Source organism: Bos indicus x Bos taurus, chromosome 25 (genome assembly GCF_003369695.1).
Source record: "Bos indicus x Bos taurus breed Angus x Brahman F1 hybrid chromosome 25, Bos_hybrid_MaternalHap_v2.0, whole genome shotgun sequence".
Classification (NCBI taxonomy): Eukaryota; Metazoa; Chordata; class Mammalia; order Artiodactyla; family Bovidae; genus Bos; species Bos indicus x Bos taurus.
In genome coordinates this window covers 41296387-41311752 of record NC_040100.1, presented here as the reverse complement: position 1 = coordinate 41311752, position 15366 = coordinate 41296387, and the positions used below count along the sequence as shown (strand labels likewise).

General features: G+C 53.4%; 1 protein-coding gene across 6 annotated transcripts in view; it reads right to left on the bottom strand.

The window, feature by feature from the left end:
* The window catches only part of IFT140 (intraflagellar transport 140), a 58279-nt gene extending 43911 nt beyond the window's left edge, over positions 1-14368 (bottom strand). Inside the window, exons 1-8 of one of the 6 annotated variants that reach the window (XM_027527948.1) lie at positions 14303-14368; positions 13558-13673; positions 9951-10128; positions 7988-8209; positions 3007-3128; positions 2762-2904; positions 1066-1241; positions 194-285 (exon numbers count right to left, since the gene is read on the bottom strand). In XM_027527948.1, the coding sequence (XP_027383749.1) occupies positions 194-285; positions 1066-1241; positions 2762-2904; positions 3007-3128; positions 7988-8209; positions 9951-10097 (902 nt within the window). In that variant the 5' untranslated portion in view covers positions 10098-10128; positions 13558-13673; positions 14303-14368. Of the gene's footprint in view, positions 1-193; positions 286-1065; positions 1242-2761; positions 2905-3006; positions 3129-7987; positions 8210-9950; positions 10132-13557; positions 13929-14021; positions 14272-14302 lie in introns of those variants that run through there. The other 5 variants (XM_027527950.1, XM_027527947.1, XM_027527946.1 and 2 more) reach the window with 5 other exon arrangements.
* Between the last annotated feature and the right edge of the window lie 998 nt (positions 14369-15366).

The following is a 15366-nucleotide window of genomic DNA, read 5'->3' as shown; positions in this document are numbered from 1 at the left end:
GCAGGACTCCGTGGGGCGGGCGCTGGGGCTCTGCCTGTCTGTTCGTCCACCTCGGGGCCGGTTACAGACAGTGGTGACGATCGGCCATCATTCGTGTGCTGGCCTCTGTGCACGTTAGGCTCCAGTACGGAGCCGACTCACGAGAGTGCTGGGAACAGATTTCTCCCTCCAACCCCGCAGGGTCGGCTCTCACCTGAGCGCCGCCTCTCCGATGGCGGTCACGAGCAGGCTGCCGTCGATCAGCGCGATGTCTGCCCGGTGGCCCGTCTTCCCGCTCAGCTTCACCTGCACGACAACAGCCACCTGAGAGGAGGGTGCCGCCTGTGTGGAGGCTGTGTCGCTGCTGACGGGCTGGACTCTGCTGGCAGCAACTCTGGGGAGAGTGCCCACGCAAAGGAAGTGCGGGCGGCCCCAGCTTTTCAGGCCAGAGCAGTTAATGGAGCCCCTCATGGGGGAGGCGCCCTCACACCCACGCACAGAACCAGCGAGGGGCCAAGGGGGGATTTGAACCCAGGTCCATGGACTCAGTGACCACATTTCAGCTGCTGTGCAGACACAGGTGCACGAGGGCCCCGAACACACTGACTTTCTGTGTCTACCAGACCACCTCCAGGGAGGTTCGGGGTCCCTGAGAACCTGGAATCTGCGGGTGGAACCGAGAGACCGCAGAAGGGCAGCAAGCGGTCCTCAGGGAGCGGTGCGTGCTGCCTGACCACACCCCAGGCTCCGGGCGTCCTCCTGCGAGCAAGCCCCCAGGTCAGGGGCGAGGCGCCCACAGGGATGGTGGGGCGTTCAGAGTTGCAACCGTCACACGTGTGGACCAGCCGTGGTGGAAACACTGGTGACAACCCCCAAGGTCTGCACGTGACCAGGCATCCCCACCACACCCCCTGCCTCCCGAGGCTCGGGCGGCCCCTTCCCCTGACATCTCCCCAGCCTGTGACTGCGATGGTCCACAGCAAATAAGGCACCAAAGCTCTGGTGACCCTGCAACGTGGACTCTTCAACCAAGACGAGGTGAGGGTGAGGCAGGCCAGAGGGCGGCCCTGGGGTGGCCCCACGCACCTTCATCACCTCCTCGGCCGTGCCCTCGGGCGTCACCGTGAACAGGCAGAGCAGCAGGCTGTCCGTCACCGCCACCAGCGCCCCCCTCTGCTCCAGGTAGAACAGTGTCTGGATGGAGCTGTCTGTGGATGCCACCTGGGCCGTCCTGCCTTTCTCGTCCACGTGGTGCACGGTCCCTGTGAAAGAGCCTTGTGTCCATGGAAGCTGGACGCTCCCGCGGCCATTCTACCTGCTTACGGACACTTTCAACATAAGCATCTTCATCACAATCATTTACAAATAGACCATTTTAAAAACCACTGGCAGACTTGCCCAGAGGTCCAGTGGCCAAGTCTCCATGCTCCCAAAGCAGGGGCCCTGGGTTCAATAGCTAGTTAGGGAACTAGATCCCACATGCTGCAACTAAAGACCCAAGGCAATAAAATAAAATAAAATAATTAAAAAACAAAACAACACTGGCCCGTAACCGCTACACCTGCCGTCTCGTGCATTAGTCCAGCCGGACTCCTGCCCCTGCCGTCCCCTCCACCACTGTCCAGCACTCAGTGACCGCCCTCCTGGTGCGCAGCCTCTGTGCTCCGGTCATGTCTGTCCCCAGAGCCTGAACCACGACCTTCCCTGGGGCCTCGACCCAGGTCCTCCATCCCAGGTCCTGGGTATCACAGCCTGCCCCCTCTTCCCCTCCCAGGCCCCTCCCAGTCTGGATCCCTCGCCTTGGCCCCTAGCTGCCTCCCGGTTCTGTTTTCAGGTGAGCTCTCGGGTGGGTTCATTCTGCGGCTCTCAAGAGCCCCTCACCCTCGGGGCCCCCATCTCACTCCCAGAAACAAGCACCTGCTCCGCAGACACGTGCGGTGGGCTGGGTGTGCACTTTCACGTGAGCTCTGCCTGTGGGGAGCAGGAGGCAGGGACTACTGTGTCCCCAGGGCCGTGCCCAGGAGCTGAGGCACAGGGACTGTGGTGCCCGGAGACACAGAGCCTGGCCCGCAGCACCCAGCACCAGCATTGCCCTCTGCCCTCAGGGCAGCACCCTGGTCCCTCCAGCTGCCCTCCTGCGGCTCCACCCCTCACCCCGACATGCCAGTGTCTCTATCTTTAAGATGACCAGCACCCGGCCCCTGCCCGCGGTCACCCGTCACAGTCAAGCTGCCTGGCCATGCGCATCCCAGACCCCATCACCCCGTGCAGCCCCACCTCCTGGACCCCTTTCCTGCAGCGGACGCAACCCATGAATGTCCCAAGAGGATAAGACCCTCATGCTGCGTCTGCCGCTGCCTCCTGCCTCCTGGCGCACCGAGGAGGAGCCATGTTACAGCTGACACCACGGCCTGGCCCCCAGGGCTGCCACCGGGGGCTGCGGCTGGCAGAGCCCATCCAGCACCCCGGTCACGGCCCCAGAGCTGAGTCTGGACGTGGGCATGGAGACCACGTGGGTGCCCCGGCAGTGACTCGTCTGGGCCCGCGAACCGGACAGCTTCCTCCTAAAAAACTTTCCAACACAAATAAAAGCTGTTTGTCTCCACTGGCGCCAAGGGAAGCCACCCTTTGGGCCCAGGATAACCCTGGCATGGGAGGGCCAAGGCATCCGTCCAGGAGGGGCGCACGGCCTGCAGCTTTATACAGACACTCCGTCTGCTCGTTGGTGACCGCCAAATGCCCCGAGATGCTGTGGTGTCCCTGACCCCAGCGCGCGTCTCACCGTCTGTCAGGCTGACAAAGAACGAGAGGCCCTCCTGAGACCCCATCTTCAGGATGCTCCTGAAGCCGCTCTTCTTCCAGTTAAACATGTCCAGGGCCTTCTCGTCCCCGCTCACTGCCGCCCTGGCCAGCTGAACCAGGTCCCTGAAAGCAGACGGGATGGGGAGCTCCTTGTGGCCCCTGGGGTGCAGGCGGGGTGACCACAGACGAGAACCCCACTGCCACCCCCTCCCACGCGGTACTCACTCGCCAGGCGGGGGCAGCAGGAAGATGCAGTGGGTGAGGGGCTGCCCGTACTCGTGCCGCAGTAGCGGCATCCCCTGCACGCGGCCCCGCTGGTCCAGCCTCCAGAGGAGCAGGACGCCAAGCTGTAAACCCAAGGTCACATCCTCAGCGCGCGGAGGTGACACCACGCCCTGGAGCGTGGACTCACTCCCTCTCCAATTTCAAAACTACAGCAGGCACTGTAAAAAATCCAACAATCCACGGGCTCCGCGAGGAGCCAGAACCTTCTTTGTGCCCTCTCCCGCCTTCAGTCCCTAAAGATCACAAGCATCACGTGTTCAGTTTCAAAAAACAAACCTTTGAGGACAGACTCAGATTGAAGGGAAGGTGGCAAAGGCAGTTGGGAGAAGCCCCAGCCCAGCCCCAGTTGCTCCGGTCACCAGGGGACATGCCACTAACTCCAGCTGGGGCTTCACGCCGTCTCCTCAGCGCCTCCTCCGGGACCTCATCCTCACACACGTGGTGGCTGCACCTCCTCGGGCTCCTGCTTCAGAGGCCTGCCCGGTGTGAGGAGGACCAGCCCGGGGTTCCAGAATGTGCCCCCCGGCGGGATATGTCTGATGCTTTTCTCCTTGTTGACGGAGTGGCAGGTTTGAGAGGGACATCGAAGGGCAAGTGCTGTTGTTGGCATCTCTGATCGGGGTCATGCCCTCGATGTGGCCTCCCTCACTGGGCGCTCCTCCTCCTGCCATCCATCCAGCTTTGAAGGAACTCGCTGGGTGCGGCCCACACGTAGGAGGAGAGTGACATCTCACCTCTAGGTCATCTGGAGATGTGTCCCAGCTCTCCGGCATTTACTGGTTTATTAAGTCATAGATTTTCATCATCTGGACCCATGGATGTCTAGTTTCTGCTCACGGTTATAGCTCAGTATTGCTTGGTGTAGACACTCCAGCTCCGGCCGTTGGGCGCTCTTCTCTCTGCCTCCACTGTCCCTTTCACACGGCCGTCGCTACGGGTGTGTGAGCCCCTCCTCGCGTCCTGGCTGACAGATCCTCTGGGCTCACGGTCCTGCCCCAGTCCAGGACCAGCTGCTTCTCCAAGGAGCCCTAGTTCCTTTTATTGGAAGAAACCAACCAAGATCTGGATGCCAGGTGTACTGTACATTCAACATCAAAGTCTCAGATTAACGGTTCAGACAAGCGCTGGAAAAGTTCAAGTTGGGAGAGACTATTTGGCCTGGGAGCAGTAGTCTGCGAGGGCGTCTGGCTGTGGATGAGCCTGGCTGTGTGAAATGGTACCGTTTCCATCACAGCAGAGCCCAAGCTGTCCTGAAGGCGCGTTTCCCGCTCAGGTCAGCGGGCATTTTAGCAGACAGTGAGGTCATCTTCTCTCCCTTCATTCAAGTCGCTTTCATTCCAAACTAGATATATCAGGGGGATATATTTGGGGGATATATATATATATATATATATATATATATATATCCCCCAAATTGGATAATATCACTTAATTGTATATGAAAAGAGGATTTTCAAATAACTGGGCCTTACAAAGCAACCTGCACAATGAACCTCTAAGAAAAGCACGTTAAGAGTGGACATAGTATGTAACCTGAGTGTACATATAATCTAAATCACGTATTATTAGACTGATTCTTCTACTTTAAAAAAGATATTCACTTCTGGCTGTGCTGGGTCTCAGTTGTTGAGCGCAGACTGTCTTTAGTTGCGGCGAGAGGGGCTACTCTCTAGCTGCAGTGGGTGGGCTTCTCCTTGCGGTAGCTTGTCTTACCGCAGAGCACAGGCTCTAGGGCCCAGGGGCTTCAGGAGCTACGGCTCCTGGGCTCGAGACCACAGGCTCAGTGGTCGTGGTGCACGGGCTTTGCTGCCCCACACATGCCACATCTTCCCAGACTAGCGATCAAATCCAAGTCCCCCACATTGCAAGGCAGATTCTTCGCCGTTGGACCACCAGGGAAGGCCAAACAGATTCTTCTTGACTTTGCCAGCTTTATAAAGACAAGAATAAAAGCACTCTTGGTTTCTTTGTGTTTAGAAATTACTTTTAAAATACCCTGTGAGTGCAGCCGGCTAGCACTTTTTTCTTTTCTGGCGGTGCTGTGTGGGTCATGGGATCCTAGTTCCCGACCAGGGATGGAACCCAGGCCCTGGCAGGAGAGTGCTGAGCCCTGACCACTGGACCGCTGGGGAATTCCTGCCCAGCACTTAGTTTTTAACACAGTAAGTCACTGTTTTACCGGCACACGTGACGACCCCTTGGGCTCCTGAGCAGCCATGCACACTCTGCACGTCCAGGCCCCGACAGCTGCTCTGGGGATGCGTCTGGAGCCCGGGCCCTAGAGCGGTGGGCTCGGCTCAGAGGCCTGCGGACCCCTATTCGGACACGAGGACAGAGGCACCACGGCGGGTGGGGGGAGGCCACGGGAGGTCCTCTCGTGTCTCTGGGAACCAGGCAGAGACGACTGCCAAGCGGAAGACAACACAGCAGATGCTCCTGGGCCCCCCACCACTCCTGAGGGCTGCTCTCTGGGTGCAGAGCAGCTGCCATTCACCCCAGTTGCTACACTCAGACCTTCTTCTCAGCTCCCGCCCTCCAGCTTGGCTCCCGCCCCTGGAGACGTGGGACACTTCAAGGCTTCCAGACTGTGCTTTCTTGATGCATCTGGTGAATCTCAGGGTGACCAAACCAGGCCTCTGGTGGAAGAGTGGAAAAGACCCTCAGCCAAGCCTGGGGAGCTGGCATCTCAGGGGTTGCTACTCTCAGCGTGTCTGTTCGTTAGTACGTCTTTTCCTGTTGGAGTCCAGTATCAAATTGGGACATGATTGCAGATTTTCTGAGAGAAGGACCAGGTATTTTTGTTCTGAAATCCTCTGACTCCAGAACTCGGTCAGCGGTGACCGGGGCTCCAGGTCACGCTCGAGTCATTCGCTATGTCAGTTGTTTCTCCTTTCTTCAAGATGCAAATGGTGATGTTCAAGGACCCTGACTCCTTTTATCCCCATGGGGGATCTTCAGAGCAGGGAGATGAGGAAGGGGTAGGAGCCCACAGGAGAAGGAGCCTGGGGTGGGGCAACGTCACCAGGTGTGAATCAAACAGAAAAACAAGAAATGTCTGGAAAAAAGGAATAAGTAGAATAGGGAAGAGGCAGTATGAGTAGAAATTAAGTATAAATGGCTTTCTAGGTAACATTTACCCTCAGGAGGAAGAGAAACGCACACAAACTGGGACACAACCGAGACAGCACTTCTCCAAGATCTTGAGCTTGGTCACGACACACGCGTGGGTTGGTGTGAGCCGGTCAAGCCCCGCGGAGGGAGCTCTGGGCACACCGATCAAACCACAAGGGCACGCCCTGGGTCCCACCTCCCTCCAGGACTTTCTCTAAAGGTTCACACATGAGAAAGGACAAAAGCATGAGGCCAGCTGTCGTGTCACCGTCCAGCGAAGAACTGAAGACTGCTTCCCACAGAGGCTGCGAAGGCAAATAATAACAGGTTCGTGGCACAAAGGGCAGGTCTAAAGAGAGTGAGGAGGCTTGCTGTGCGCTGCCGTGGAGAGTGGAAGACACGGCTTCTGATGAAAAGCCTGAAACATCACAGTGTGTGATGGGTGCTGCCCCTCACGTGACAAGGATCCAGGAAAACAGGGAGGGGACTGTGTCCCCGTGTGAAGGCACTCACAGTGGTCAGGAGACAGCCACACGGACCTGAACCAAGGGACTCGCTACACAGTTACGAGCTGGACCCCTCAAAATGTCGATGTCATCAAAGACCAAACGAGAGAGAGAGAGACGAAAGAAGAGAGCAGGGATGGAAGGAGACAAAAGTTACACTCCCAGTGCTACGATGGGAGGAGACAAAAGAGGAACGGCAGCAGAGGCAGAGAGCGCGCGGCAGCCCCAGGTGAGGACGGGCTACCAGGACGGCAGGAGGAGCGCCACACCGACCGCGGCGGGGAGCGCGCGGGCCTTGCCCTCCTGTGCGACAGCACACGTGGTTACGCGCCGAGGACACGGATGCCAACGCATCGAGGGGTGAAGTGTGACATCTGTGACAAACTCCCCAATGCGCAGGGGGAGTACAGACACCCAGAGAGCTAATGTGTCGAAATGTTAACAGCTACTGAACTCACAGCAAGGGCACAAGGGTATTCCTTGTGCTGCTCCTTCCTCTAACGTTTATGATTTTTCAAAGCTGGAAGCTGGGGAGAGAATGCACTGCATGCTCCTGTGTGTTCCCATGGGAACCCAGAGAGACATGAAGGAGCCGCAGGTGCCGGGGGCAGGGTGGGGTGATGAGGAGAGTGTTCTCAGCATGTACCTTTTAGCATTGTTTGAGTTCTGAAACATGCAAACGTATTACCTTGAAAGTGTAAGAGAAATAAACACACCGTACACTTTCTACTGTCCCTTTTGAATCAAAAGGTCTAGAGCAGGCCTCTCAGCCCAGGCCCTGCGGACGTCTCTGGCTGGTGACTCTCTGCGGTGGGGTCTGCCCTGAGCGCTGGTGGATCCTGAGCAGTAACTCTGGCCTCCACCCACCGGATGCCAGCAGAAAGCACCCTCTCCCTTACAATGAGGAACGACCTCTCCAGTGTCCCCTGGGGGCACGTCCACATGCTTAGGAGGCCCCAGGCCAGATGATGGGGACCAGGGACTCCTGGGCAACAAAGCGATATGCTCAGAGGGCACACTGGGGTTTGGGGTACCTGAGGCACCGCACCATCCGTGTGAATGTGGGTATCTAGAGATGTTCCTCTACAAAATTACACACTTCTGCCACAGAGTGAGAAGGTAGAATAAAGCTTTCAAATCTTGCTCCCAACATAAAACACAGCCTGCCGTTACAGCTGACAAGGTCAGCGGAGCCCGGCAACCACGCGTCGCTAATAACCTGGTCCCTGAGAGCCTCCCGCATCCCTGAGAGCACAGATAGGGCAAGGCTGAGACCCCGAGCGGGCCGCCGCGCGTCTGCTCACCCTGTCCCCCGACACTAGGCAGTTCCCGTTGGGGCTCCAGGCGAGGATGGCAATGTCGGCTGTGTGCGTGGCGGGGACTGCATGCTGCTCCTTGTCCTGCTTGTTAAACATGACCACTTCTCCAGACTCCCAGCCAATAGCCAGGATCAGCCGCGTTGGGTGCCAGCACAGGCAGGTGACCCGGAACGACCTCTCGACATGCATGTCTGGCACGCGCTCACCCTGCGACACACAAGGTAAAGCCCTTATTACAGGGAATGGCGGCGACTAAGCATTTCTGCCTCATCAGTGGAATGATATCAGGTAGAGGATATAACAAGCTGCTTATTAAGGAAACAGTCTATTTATTTAATTGTCATAGAAACACCCATATTGCCTCAGCTGAACTATGACAGCACAAGGCAAACATTTAACCGACCCCACAAACCAGCTTACCAATAAAACTTTATTTACAAAAGCAAGTGCTGGGCCAGCAGGTGAAGTGTGTTGACCTAAGGTTCTCAAAGTGTGGCTAGGTGACCCTAAGAACCTTTTTGAGGTCTGCAAAGCCAAAGTCATTTTCAGAATGATACTAGGACGTGGTTTGCCTTGTTAACTCTCGTTCTCTCACAAGTGAACAGTGGAGTTTTCCGGAAGCTTTGAGATATATGACAATGTCATTGCTCTAAGAGTTAGTAAGATATGTGCTCTTGTATTCTCATGTTTTCTAGAATTTTCAAAGGCAGCAGGTTAAAAGTATAAACGTGTGTGTTTTCAGAGATTAACTCAGTTTTGTTTCTCAGCACTTCTACTGGGCTCTTCCTACCAATCTCCAGTTATACCTGCTGTATCTGTGACCTTCTTATCATTGAATAAATCATAATTTTGAAATCCTACAGTTTTCCTTCTGCCAATTAGAAACACATGAAGTTTTGTAATAGTGTGCTTTAAATTTTCTGAATTTTGAAGTTTTATCTATGGAATTCCTTGGTGGTCCAGTGGGACTGGTGGGCTGGACCGCAGGCCTGTGAGTTGTCCCCCAAGAGATGGTAACGTAGCCTCAGGAGGAGGAAGGGATGGAGGGAGAGGAGGCCAGTCGGGGATGGGGGAGGCTGGACGCAGCAGGCTGGGTGAGGAAGCCCCTTGGGTGTGCTCTCCGGAGGACATCACAGGAGGGTGCCATGTGTGGGGAGGGGATAGCAGGTGCGGACCCAAAGCATGAGAGGTAGATTTCCGGGGAGGGTGGGACAGGGGGCGGGAAAGGAAATCCATTTTCCTTGGTGAAGTAGGAGTTTCTAGAAAGTTCCTGTTATGGAGTTGTGTGGCCCCCAAAGATATGCTGGTTCCTAAACCCCTGGTTCTTGTGACATGACCTATGAAACCAGGGTCTTTGCAGATGACCAAGCTCAGACGAGGTCATTAGAGTGGGCCCTGGTCCAGTATGACTGGTATCCTTACATGAGGAGGAAAGAGAGCCCACCACAGCTAGGGGGCACTGAAGACTGCAGGCTGCACCAAAGTAAATGTGCAGCAGGGTACACACCCTCCATTCGAGCCTTCAGAGGGCAGGGCCCTGCCAGCCCCGGGCTGGGGGTTTCTGGCCCCATAACTATGAGAGGATAAACTTCTGTTATTTTAAGGCATCCAATCCGTGGTAATTTGTTATGGCTGCTCCAGGAAACGAACAGTTTCGAAGGCTGGTGTGACCCAACAAGGCTGGCGAGGTGGGGACAGACAGCCCTGGTGGTGACTGTGAACTGACGGTGGATTCTGTCTCAAGCATCCCTAACTGTGTACCCAAAACTAAATAATAAGGGTAAAAGAATTACTTATATAACAGGGCTTTTACAGTGTTGAGAATTTGGACCTCGTGAGACACACACACACACACACACACACACACAGACACACACACACACCAGAACAAAAGAACAAGACAAGAGCCAGATGCCACTGCAGTCAGATTGCTGCTTTCCACACTCACTTGCTCCAGATACACATCCACGCTGCCTCCTGAGGTTGTGCTAACAGAAGCAACCGCCAAGAACGGGTAGATGGGATGCCAGCCAATGTGGGACGGAGACCCGACTGTGTCTGGGGCTTCTATGCGGTGGTCAAAGTAGAGGGCCATGATGGAACGCAGGCCTGCTCAGCACCGAAACCTGCTGGGGAAAAAACAAGTCCTGTTGGTTTTGAACAAAACTCCTACATATGGAATTAGGAAAAAAGGTAACACAAACCCACAATCATAAGACATCAGGCAAGTTATCAACAGCCTTATCAACACTCCTTCAGACCGATGCACGCAATTTATGTGGAAGAGATCTCTAATGTGGGAAACACAATTAGAAGCAAGGGATTAGGCCTGGGGTATGACGGAAAAGAATAACACACGTTGCCATCAAAACAGTAAAGAAATGAAGCCTGCAGACTAGACCACACGTGCCACCCTTGATCATTTTTATTCTAATCATAACAAGGACAATTCATATTTTTACAGTTCCCCTTTAAGCAATATTTTCAAACAACAAACCAAAAAAAGCAAACTGTTGCACAGAAGAGAAATGTGCAGAAAAACCTAACCCCCAGTTTTTGACAGAAAACCAAGGTGGTCCCTGCTGTCCTCTTGCGGTGGCAGGAAGCAAAGGATTCATCTGTCAGGGAGTGGGAGGAAGCAAGGCCACAGGGCAACTGGGGAAAAAATAAGCTTGATCAGTTACCTAACATCTCTTTCTCTTTCCTTCCCTAAGAGATGTGCATGTTGTCCCTGTGTGTGAGGGGCAGGAGGGTGAATGGAATGACTGTCTGACTGCCACTCATTTGTTCACATCCTAGAGTCAGTCTGGGGAAGCAAACTAGCCCAGAAAAGTCTCTTTGGGGTGGTTGCTATCATTTGAAATTATTCAACTTCATCCCCCTCAGGATGGCTATTATCAAACAAACAGAAAGTAAAAAGTGTTGATGAGGCAACTGGAAGCCTTGTGCACTGCTGGTGGGAATGTAAAATGGTGCAGATGCTGTGGAAAGCAGTCTGGTGGGTCCCTCAGGCTCACACACAGGATCATCACATTATCCAGCAATTCAGTTCTGGACACAAACCCATAAGAATCGAAAGCAGGGATATGAACAGATCCTTGAACACAATATTCATAGCAGCATTATTCATAGTGAAAAGGTGGAAACAACCCAAATGCCTATCAACAAATGAATGGATAAACAAAATGTGGTATATCCATACAATGCAGCCTTACAATGGGATGAAGTTCTGACACATGTTACAGCATGGATGAACCTCGAAGAAGTGAAATAAATCAGACTCAAAAAGAACAAATAATGCATGATTCACTTATATGAGGTACTTAAGAGTCACCAAATTCAATGCCTCCGCCTTCCAATGCAGGCACCGCAGGAGCTAAGATCACACATGCTTCATGACCAAAAAACCAAAATGTAAAAACAAGAAGCAATTCTGTAACAAATTCAATAAAGACTTTAAAAATGGCCCACATCAAAAAAATCTTTAAAAAAGAAAAAAGAAAGTAGACTGGTGGTTGCCAGGGCCTGCTACAGGTGGTGATGGGCAATTAGTGTTTATTATATATAAGGTTTCTGTTTTGAAAGACTGGTAGCGATGACCACACAACAGTGTGAAGGTACTTAATGTTGTCATCGAACTATATACTTATATATGGTTAAAATAGTAAATCTTACGTATATTTAACCACAACAGAAAAACTGCAAAAAAAGCTATCCAGCACCTACAAAATTCCATCACTGGAGAAGGGAACAGGCTACGCCATTTGCTTTGAGCAATACAACAGTTGTATCAGAGAAAGCCACGCAGGCTCATTTTGGGTTCAGAGAGGGAGACCCTGTTTTTCCAGAAGCTGGAAGGCAGGAGAGTACAAATGAACAGTCACATTTCAAATGCGTATCTTTCTTTTATGAAAATATACCCTGACCACTAAAGTCACCACCACAAGCTGGTGGTGAGTTTAATGGGTGCTGAAAAGCACCCATTCAGGCTCCTGATAGATGGCTGGGCACTGGCCGGAGGAGCTGGGGGGATGGGAGACTGGGGTCTGTGGGGGTAGGATCCATGGCCAGCTGCACACACTCCACTTAGGGGACATGTGCACTGGTCCAGGGCTCTGGATTCCTTGAGTAAAGACTTCATGCAATCGTTCACACAGAGTCACAATGAGACACACTGGGTTAAAAATTGGGCAGATTAACACAGCAAGGAAGCCTTTTACACTGAGTTCTAACATGTTGCAGCCACCAAGGGTCTAAATTCTGGGCTACAGGAAATTCTTACTCATGTTTAACAAGTTTACTCTCTGAAAATATGCCTTGGAAAAATGAGTAACATATCAATCTTCTTGTAATGACGGAAAAAGAATTATAAGAGCACTTGGAAAAGTTAAACCTGATTTCCTCTATCTTTTATTTCGAACATCACTTTGTAAGGAGCAAGTATGCTAGAAGATCTTTAAGTTACTTTCTTCCTGCTGGGGCTCTCCCAGAGGCTCTCCCCCTCACACCCCTGCACTGGGTACTCAGGACCCTCTTTCCACCAGGTCGTCCTGGGCTTCTGCCCAGTGTCCTCAGAGAACCCTGTATTCTCCATTTAGACTGTACTGTAAGTCTGTGATTGACTGACCATCCTCCACTCCTCACCCAATTACCTGACCCACAGAGTGAGGGGCCACCGGAGCATACCCGGCCCCAGAACACTGCCTCCACCAAACAGGCCCCAGTACATGAATCTCTGATGGACATACTTACTAGCAAGGAAAGAGGCTTTTGATGTCTTGTTAGTTGCAGAAATTGGGGTCAGGCCAGGGTGAATGAATCCAGTTTTATACAATGAATAAATGCTACCTGGGAGAAGGCAATGGCAACCCAGTCCAGTACTCTTGCTTGGAAAATCCCGTGGACGGAGGAGCCCAGTAGGATGCAGTCCATGGGGTCGCTAAGAGTCCAACATGACTGAGAGACTTCCCTTTCACTTTTCACTTTTATGCATTGGAGAAGGAAATGGCAACTCACTCCAGTGTTCTTGCCTGGAGCATCCCAGGGACGGGGGAGCCTGGTGGGCTGCCGTCTATGGGGTCGAACAGAGTCGGACACGATTGAAGTGACTTAGCAGCAGCAGCAGTAAATGCTACCTGTGTACCAAGGCTTTCCTCGTGGCTCAGTTGGTAAAGAATCTGCCTGAAATGCACGAGACTTGGGTTGGATCCCTGGATCTAGAAGATCCCCTGGAGAAGGGCATGGCAACCCACTCTAGTACTCCTGCCTGGAAAATCCCATGGACAGAGGAGACTGGCGGGCTCCAGTCCATGGGGTCACAAAGAGTTAGACACGACTGAAGCAACTGAGCACGCACATACACATGTGCTCTTACAAACAAAAGTTATCAAAGAAAACAAGAAGGAGAGATGACTAACAATGAAATCGCATCCATTAATGGCATCGGTTCAGAAACAAGGGCACTTCCTTTCCTAAAGGCAGGGTACCTCTTGAACATAATGCCGTTTGTCAATATATAAACTTTGGAGGAAAGAAAAAAAAATTCCACTTCTCACCGATTTGCTCTCACCTCCAGCCGTGCAACCTCTTCAGTCTTCAGGTAAGCCACCTTTTGGGAAGCAACGGCTTGTGGTATTAAGGATGACTTCAGTTGCATCACTGCTTGGAGACGCTGTGGGAGGGAACCAGAAGGACTTTGAGGCAACGGGGGCTGGGTGGAGGGGCGCAGTGGAGGGCACTGGAAGACACCCCGAAAAGCCTCACTCTGAACCACCGCCCCCGACCCTCGTCAATGCAGGCTCATAGCTGCATCCCGTGGACATGAAGAAACACCATCTCCGGCTCGACCGCGCAGTCCCGCGGGCCACAGAACTGACAGCGCAGAAGGTGGTTTTCTGAATCCCTTCCGGGCCCCCGTCCCCTCCCCTCCCCTCCAGCTCCGCTCTCCCGGCCTCGCGCCGCCACGCGGCCCTCAATCGGACCTCGCCGCGCACTGAGCCCTCAGACACCCGCCCCGCACCCCTAAGCCTTGGCCTGATCGGCCACCGCTCGGGCGATCGGCCCAGGCAGGGTTTCTGGGCGAAGATAATCCAGGAGGCGGAGAAGAGAGTCCGGCGCGCCTCGGCGTCGCCCTTCTCCCGGGCCCAGGCTCCGGGCTCCCGGACCCGCCAGACTCCCCGAGCCGTCCCGGCCCTCGGCCTCGCGAGCCCATCCCCGGCCCTGCCTCGTCGTTGCCCTGTCCGGAGGCTCCGGGCCCCCAGACCCCCTACTCCTGGGTCCCGGCCCGGGGGCCGCACTCGCCTTGGCTGGGCCGCTGCGCCGCCGCGCGTTGCCGGGACAACGGCCGCGAGCCCAGCTCGGATACAGCCGAAGCCGAGCGGGCGGACGCCGAGACCAGCCGAAGCGCCCCGAGAGGCCGGAAAGAGCCGAAGACGCTCGGAAACGTTCGTACGCAGCCGAGGGCAGGATTCCTCCCGCGAGTGGCGAGCTCCTGGGCTGTGCAGGGCAATTTCCCCCTTTCTCGATGGTTGTCTAGAGCCCACAACGCTAGCTCGCAGAGGGGGCCGAGGGGACAGAATATGCCTTTCTGCCCAGAGAAGGGAAGCTAGTGTATTCTGTATGTGATGGGGATACACGGTCGGTTCGCGACCCGCCCCTGTAGTTCAGTTTTTCCAACCACATAGGTCAGTCAGGAGGAAGGCAGCAGGGAGACTGGGAAAGGAGAACGCCATCTTTAAGATTCTCTCCTCTGGTTAATCTTATTGCTTGGACCCCGAAAGGTTTGCTAGATTCTGATTTGTCTCCAAGAGGGTATCGTTCAAGAGTATTTCTGAGAAAAGTCAGTTGATTCAACATAGTTCCTTGAAGCTGGTTCAGTGCTTTGAGGGGGGAGGCTTATGGACGCCATTAGAGAGAAAATAGCGTAGAGTAGAAAGTACGAGTTCATTTAGTTAGAAACTAACCTTTTCCCTAACCTTGGCGGCTGACTGCATTCCCTAAGGTATTATCAACGTGCCGTCCTGCTCTAACGGTCTGGTGGGTTAAACTAATTTTAAAAGAAAAAGCTACGTTACTAAGAAAACTTACTATAGCAAACAGCAGCAAAGGTCTTTCACTTGTTAAGCATACAAGGAAGATTCTATTTTAAAAAACCCATTTTCATGAACACTAGGATTTTACTGAATAAATTTAATATGTAATATTGCGTAAATTTAAGGTGTACAAAATCTTACTTTGACCCATTATATATTATGTGATTAGATTGTAGAGATATTTATCACATTAGTCAGTACAGTATTATTGTCTGTATCCATTATATTGTGCAAGCTTTCCAGGTGGCTCAGTGGTAAAGAATCCGCCTGCCA